Source organism: Daucus carota, chromosome 9 (genome assembly GCF_001625215.2).
Source record: "Daucus carota subsp. sativus chromosome 9, DH1 v3.0, whole genome shotgun sequence".
NCBI lineage: Eukaryota > Viridiplantae > Streptophyta > Magnoliopsida > Apiales > Apiaceae > Daucus > Daucus carota.
The window spans coordinates 9,417,173-9,425,178 of record NC_030389.2 but is presented as its reverse complement, the minus strand read 5'-3'; the positions used below and the strand labels follow the sequence as shown (position 1 = coordinate 9,425,178).

The 8,006-nt window shown below is 32.2% G+C and overlaps 2 protein-coding genes across 2 annotated transcripts; both read left to right on the top strand.

Moving 5' to 3' along the window:
- The first annotated feature begins 4,976 nt into the window (after positions 1-4,976).
- Positions 4,977-5,773, top strand: LOC108201222 (uncharacterized). Its single transcript, XM_017369514.1, has 2 exons — positions 4,977-5,015; positions 5,243-5,773. The coding sequence occupies exons 1-2, from the start codon at positions 4,977-4,979 to the stop codon at positions 5,771-5,773; spliced, it is 570 nt and encodes a 189-aa protein (XP_017225003.1).
- Positions 5,774-6,266: 493 nt separating this feature from the next.
- LOC108201221 (uncharacterized) lies at positions 6,267-7,319 on the top strand. The gene has a single exon (XM_017369513.1). It carries the CDS (start codon positions 6,267-6,269, stop codon positions 7,317-7,319), a length of 1,053 nt encoding a protein of 350 aa, XP_017225002.1.
- The last annotated feature ends 687 nt before the right edge of the window (positions 7,320-8,006 follow it).

Genomic DNA, 8,006 nt, shown 5'->3' with positions numbered 1-8,006 from the left:
AGCAGCAGTTAAACAAAATGAACAAATAACGTGGTGAGTTTCTTTAAAAAAATTTAGATTAATTTATTATTATTTTTAGAATATTTATCAATTATATTTTGATTTAAATAAAAAAATTGATTTATTAAAAAAAATTATAAATTCATAATAAATCCGGATTCATTAGATCAATTAATTACCTCTTCTGTCCTTTTTTACATTTCTATCGGTTAAGTTGACTATACTTGCCTAAAATTTAAATGTATCGTACAATTGAAAAAAATAAAAAATTATATTGTTAGAAAATATATTTAGTCTATTTTAATATGCAATTTTCAGATTTAAAAAATAATGAATAGACAATTTGTAATGTTTAATCAAAGATCGGTCAATTTAACTACTTAAAAACCATTTTCCATTTCTCCTTTCACATGGAATATATGTATTTACATACAATATCCTCAAGTTCAAAAAAAAAAAATTGAGGTATTGTTCTCTTATCACAATTTCAAGTAATAATGTCCCACATATCATGTAAAATATGTTCTAAAAAGTTACTCTACATCGTTATATCCTTTAGTGTTTGTAATTTTTTCAAAAATTAAAATGCTATATCATATAATATTTACTATTATTTTTTAATTTAGACTCATAAAAAAACACCTACAAATTCTTACTTTATCTAATATTGAAAGCACAAATAAACCAAAATTCATATAAAATATCATTTTCAACACTACATCCTACATTTGGGGTATTCCAATAAAAGGCCTTTTCTCATAAATCTATGTGTTAAATTTTATTTCTTATATTTTAAATTTGTGCATGCCTTTATGATTTATACTTTTAATCATACAAGCTTTAAACCCCATGCAAAACACGAGCAAGTATATAATTCGAAATTTATTATTTCTAATTAAATTTTAACATCAACTTGTTAGTACTTTAGTATTAATGAACTAAAATATGATTAAAATATATTAACCGACTGATTATATTTTTTCTTGAAAATTTAACTTTTGTGAAATTTTTTTATATTATAAATCGGTAGTATAAACAATAAAATTTTTAGAGATAATTGTATGTCACACCCCATTACTTTGATTCAAAAACGTTTTTATGCCGATTTTTAGAGATAATCTGTATTGTTAATGTTAAAAATTGAGGATCGACTCAACAATAAATCAAAATAAAGCGGTCAATTAGGACCCCAAAATTTCTAAACCAATTATATATGTAGATTTTAAACATTTTTTATATTAATTTTTGTATAATTATATAATTTGAAAATAAAATTATATAAAAAATGTTTTAAAAAAATTTAAAATTTTATGTGTGTGTGTGTTTTTTTTTGTGGTTTAAAACTTTTGGGACTCTTGTACGTGTGAGAACAATAACCAACCGATTATTTTGCTTTACTGTTGAGTCGGTCCTTATTTTTAACGTTAACGGCACGGATTTATGCATATTTAGCGAAATGTGTGCAAACTGATTTAATGGACTAAAGTAACGGGGTGCGATTTGAATTATTCATAATTATGGCATAAAATCATTTTTGAATGAAATTAGTGAGGTGCGATAGGCAATTAATTACCTCAAAAATTTATTAGGACCCTTTCGCACTTTGTCCTCCTTAAAGTTTGGGAGTTTTTTGGTTTTTGGTCTCATACTTTAATTCATTACACTTTGCATCCCTTAGATTAAGTGCCTCTTTGGGATTAAGAAGCAAGGGCGTCTTTTGAGTAAAAGCCCAAAACAGAAGTTGGGTTTGCGCTTGGGGGAAAAAGCGGAGCGCTTAAAATGGGCTTCAGAAGCGGAAAATCATAAGTTAGAAGTCCATACTTTTTTTCTTCGCTTCTCACCTTATCCAAAACGTATCCAGAATACTGACTAGAAAAACTTATCGATCTTTCTAACAAGCTTGCGACGTCTTCGTTATCTTATCCTCGGCAGCAAAAATCGGGTTTAATTTTGAAAATCAGTCCTTCAAATTATCAACTCGTGAAAAGCTCGTTTATCTAAACGAGGCGGCTCTACTTAACTCGTGAAATTAAACGAGTTAAGTTTGGGCAAAATTTTAGGCTCGATTAGCTAAACGAGACGTAATTAGTTTGTAGTAGTTGTGGTTGCTAGTGTTGAGCTACCTTTTCTCTAACAATGACTAGTTCTTGGAGTTAGAGAAGTAATTAGTTTGTAGTAGTTGTGGTTGCTCTTTATCAATTGATGTTTACTACTATTAAGGAATGTCTCTTAATAAAATGACTTGATGAAATACTTGACTGTGTGCATCCTGTACTTTGCGGTGTTTGAAGTAGTAACAATGCAATAAATTTAGGTCATAATATAGTGGCAATGCCATAAATTATCTCCAACCATCCAAGAGGGAACCAACCATTTAAAAAGGTTATACAAAATAAAGAGTGGCATTGTTTCATTATGTAATGACAGCCAACAAACAATGACCAATGTAATAAATGTACCCAAAAATAGTTTGACCTCGTTCCTTAAAATATAATAGCTTGTACTTTCATTTCTTTTTTCCCCCCAAATTTTTCTACATCTTCAATATGGCAGCATCAAGGTTCTTCAAGGAAGTGAACTTCTGACCTTTCACTACATATGCACCAAGTTTGATGAGAAGATGTTTTAAAAAGTTTAATGATACCTCCATGAGTACTGTTTGCAGGTTTCTTGACAGTTTTTTTTGGAGTTACATTCTTCATTGTAGTCTTCTTTACAACTTTTACTTTTTGTACTCAACTGGTTTTTTGGATGAAGATGTAATCTTCATCGAAGATTTTCTTTTTAGCGGAGTTAATATCTTCTCTATAGATATTACCTTTTGTTGCTAAACAGGTGTTTGGGTTGAAATCCCCAAATTGTTAATAACTATTGTTTAACATCTCACAAACATATCAGATTTTCATATCTCTCTAAATGAAGACCTACTCCATTAGTTCATCTACATTTTCAAGATGTTTCATCACATTTCCGTTCCCATCTCGGGTTTCTGTTTTCATATCTAGCTCCCTCTCTAGCTTCTGCATGTTTTTCAAGGCCTCCTCCCTCCTCCCCACTATGCAAATATAAATACCAAGTCGAGAAATAAACCAAAGGTGGGACTAGGAGACAAGCGCCATAACTTATTGAGTAGTTCATATAAGCAGGGGCAGACCTGTGTATGGGCTGGGGTTGGCTCCGGCCCGGGTCAAATTAATTCCACCAACCCATTTAACAATTATACATCTTCAATAGTCCAGCCCAGTAAAAGAAAATCCAGCCCCCTTATAAAAATTTTAGTCCAATATTATATATAACCCAACCCATATATTAAAATGATTCAAAACTCAAAACAAGCCCACCTTCTAATCTATTCAAAGCTTGTGTTTTATACAAAACTCAAAAGCAGCGTGTCGTGCTTTCATTTGGGCCTTTGGCTGTTGACCTGTTGCGTAATCGGAACACCTATGTGGCCATCGCTCCACCTTCCAATCTCCGGTCTCTCCACTCTACATAGAATTCTAGGAAGCAAAAAATATGGCCCGAGTAGCAGAAGTATTAAAAATCTGTTTTAACATAATTGTTAATTACAATACAAGCTAATTAGTGTATTTTTTCATAAAAATTTGTTATTCTTTTTATATACCTACTTGTTTCATCCCCCCACCCCACCCCACCCCACCCCACCCCAAATTATAAGAGTCAAGATCGAAAGGAAAAGATATTATTTTCCTTGTTATATGCAAAATAATGTGACTAAATCTTATTTTGTTGATTTTTGCTTGTATATTTACTAGCTTACAACCCGGGCTATGCACGGGTGGTTTATAACATTTATAATTTTATCATCAATATTTTAAATTTAATTAAAATACAATGTGTTTTAGTTAAAAAGACAGTTGCTATGTTTTTCAATGTTATTTTTAGAAAAATAATTTTTTTTGTTTGGAAATATAGTAAAATAATAATTTAGGTAAAAAGGATAATTCGTTATATAAGTAGGCCCATAATTTGGCCTAGGTACCGACCGACCAAACTTTTAATGTTTCGACTTTAACAGTAGTAACTTATAACCCGTGCAATGCATAGGAGCTTTTTAATATTTTTATTTTTAATATATTTAAAATGTTGATAAAGATTATTTATCAATAATAAATCATAATTTTTAATTAAATAAAAATATTATGAAATCATAATTTGTCTACTCTTTTCGTCACGTTTTATTTTTGACCTTTGACTAATATTGAATCAAATTAAAATAAACAGTTTCTCACATCATTATGATAGTAAAGAACAACGGTGTTTAAACACTTATCCTAAGAGCAAGTGCAGCGGAGGGACAATTAGTGCCTCGGGACAAACAAAATGAACTGGCTGGTGAAAAGTGGCACTGGATAGCGCTGCGGATTAAAGTGTGAAATGGTCAGGGGTCACCATGCTGGGCTGAGACATTTCAGTTTTTTATAATTGTTAAACATCACTTTTCAAAAAGCTGCGGTGCACCTGCATTTTTAGAAGTAAAAGTAACGTTAATATAACTGTAAATAAATAATAACGTTGTAAACATAACGTTTATATTAACGGTAATATTTTTCCTCCCTATAAATACCTATCCCCAAGCCCTTATTATTTACACTCCTTAATTCTAGAAAAATTATATTAGCAAGAGATGAATCCAAATAATCCCCCATCTTCAAATCAAAATCCAAATTTTCAAAACCTAAACCCTCAATTTCCATATCCATACCCAAATTCCTATTTTCCCAATTCACAAAACTTACCCTTTAATTCTCAAAATTCAAATTCTCAATACCAATTTCCACATTCTCAAAATTCTCAATTTCCATTTTCATATCCTCAAAATTCTTTATATCAATTTCCATTTCCTCCATTTTCAAACCCACAATTTGAAACCTAACAAACACCTATCAATATTCAGAATTCTCTGGAAAAACAAGTCCCGACCTTTGGTCATGAAAACATTATTGATCTAAATAATGATTGTGAGGAAACCAAAGAAGTACGAGAAGCTATTGGTCAGTGGAAGTGGGTTAAAGATAAACTTTTAATAAGTGCATGGTTGAATGTGTCAATCGATCCACTAATCGGTACTGATCAAAAAGCTGACGCATTTTGGGATCAAATTCGTCTATATTGTGAAGAAGATAATCCTGCTGTCATTAAGAGAGGAGTTATGACAATGAAAAAAAGGTGGCAACGAATAAATGAAGGTGCTCAGAAATTTTGATCGTGTCATGATGAGGCTCAACGAATAGTCGGGAGCGGCTCAAACTTGGACGACATAATTGAGAAAGCTCGTGCACTTCATTTAAAATACTACAAGAAGAATTCTAACTTTGACAATCATTGGCGTGAGCTTCGTAGACGACCCAAGTGGAGAACTCCTACAACTAGTGCAAGTTCTAAAAGAACTAAATTAAGTAGTTCTGGAGCTTACTCATCGGAGAGAAATAATGATACACCAACTTCTGATGAATTTGAACCGATTCGTTCTAAAGGTACAAAAGCAGCTAAAAGGAAAGGAAAAGGTAAGGCAACAGGTGCCGAAGTTGAAGAATATGAAGCTTTCGAAGCTAATGACTTGAGTAAAATGACTATAATGGAAACCGTGAATGAAATTCGTCAAAAAGACATTGAGACTCGACAAAGGGAGCTTGAGGCGAAGCAAGCTGAAATAGATTTACAAGTCATTTTGGCGGATAATGAAAAAATGAATGAAGCTCAGAGGAAGGCTCATACAAAATTGCTTGAGAAAATTATGGCAAGAAACTAGCCGTTGAAATCTAGTGCTTGTTTTTATTCTTTTGTAAACTAGCCGTTGGAAGCTAGTGCTTGTTTTTATTCCTTTGTAAACTAGCCGTTGGAAGCTAGTACTTGTTTTTATTTATTTGTAAACTAGCCATTGGAAGCTAGTGCTTGTTTTCATTTGTTTGTAAACTAGCAGTTAGAATATATTCGTTTTTACCTTCTATATAACCTAGATGCATCATCACTTTCAATTCACATCAACATGAATCAAACACCCATACTAGAAAGCTTTACTGAAGAATTCATTGAAGAATTCCAAGAAGAGTTTTTCGATGACACTAAAAGAAATCTTCAACTTGAGCTCTTTCATAAAATACATGGACAGAGCTCAACATCCACACCTCGAAGAAATATATACAGAGATCGTGAAGGAGGTCATCACCGTCTAGACTCTAGTGAGTGATTATTTTTTGCCGAATCCTGTGTATCCAAAAATTATATTTCGACAAAGATTCCATATGGGAAGACATGTCTTTCTTCGTATTGTGGACAATGTTTCAAATTTTGATCCATACTTCCAACAGAGGATTGATGCAATGGGAAGAAAAGGTTTATCACCTTTACAGAAATGTACTGCAGCAATGCGTATGTTGGCATATGGTGTATCTGCTGACGCTGTTGATGATTACGTTCGTATTGGAGAGAGTACTGCAGTTGAAGGCTTGAAAAAATTCATCTCAAATGTAGTTACAATATTTGAGGGTGAATACCTACGAAAGCCGAACTCGAATGACATGCAACGTCTACTGCAGATGGGTGAGGCTCGTGGCTTTCCTAGTATGATGGGCAGCATTGATTGCATGCATTGGCAATGGAAAAATTGTCCAAAGGCATGGAAGGGAATGTTCATGAGTGGTCATAAAGGAGTTGCAACAATTATAGTTGAAGCGGTTGCTTCATCCGATCTTTGGATATGGCATGCATTTTTTGGAGCTGCTGGATCTAATAATGACATAAATGTTTTAGATCGGTCACTAGTATTTGATGATGTACTACAAGGTTGTGCTCCAGAGATAAATTATACTATCAATGGAAACAATTATAATATGGGATATTACTTAACGGATGGAATATATCCTGAGTGGGCAACGTTTGTTAAAATGATACCTCATCCACAAGGTGAGAAAAGAAAATTGTTTTCAAAATATCAAGAAAGCCAGAGAAAAGACGTTGAACGCGCGTTTGGTGTGCTACAGTCCCGTTTTGCAATTGTTCGTGGTCCAGCACGCTTTTGGGACAAAGAAGATCTTGGGAGAATCATGAGAGCATGCATCATACTTCATAATATGATTGTTGAAGACGAAAGGGACACATATGCCACTCAATTTGGTCAATTACCAACTTATGATGATGCAACAAATGGTTTATTAGAACCAAATTTAGGCGAAGAACCTTCAGTCCCGTATGAAACGTATATTCAAAACAGTATGCAGATGCGTGATAGACGGGCACATCGTCAATTACAAAATGACTTGGTTGAGCATATCTCGCAGTTCCACGAGAATCGTTAATTTTTTTTATTGTAACATTAAAAATTTAATGTTTTCTTGTGTACTGTTTTTTATTCCATGATTTTTAATAATATGATGCATTTTAATTATTGGGACATGTTTTTTAATTTAATGATATTTTTAATATTTTTTATTACTTTAATTTAATTATTACAATTGTAACATATATAAAATAAATTCAAAATCAAATTATAAAATCATATACTAAAAATACATAATAATAATAATAATAATAATAATAATAATAATAATAATAATAATAATAATAATAATAATAATAATAATAATAATAATAATAATAATAATAATAATAGAGACCCTACAAAATGTAAAAAGTGGCTTTTGCGTTGGATGGCTCGGGATTAGTTTTTCACGGGGACACACCTCCGGCTGAGGTGTCACGGACCTATCAGGCGGGAGCAGGGGAAATGACCCCTATCCCCCGCGCTGTGCTTGCTCTAAGAGCATCTTCAAAACCCTTCTAATTGACTCTTAAATAGAATATAAGAAATTGGGCTGTTAGTGATTTAGTACAAAATTAAGAGCATGAACTCCAACAATGCTCTCTATATTTCTTCTCTATATCATATTTTATTAATGTTGGACTCCACTAAAACAAAAATCTAAATTCAAAAGTGGGGATGAATTGGAGGGAAAGAGTTTTTTATTGATAAAAAGAAGTTAAGA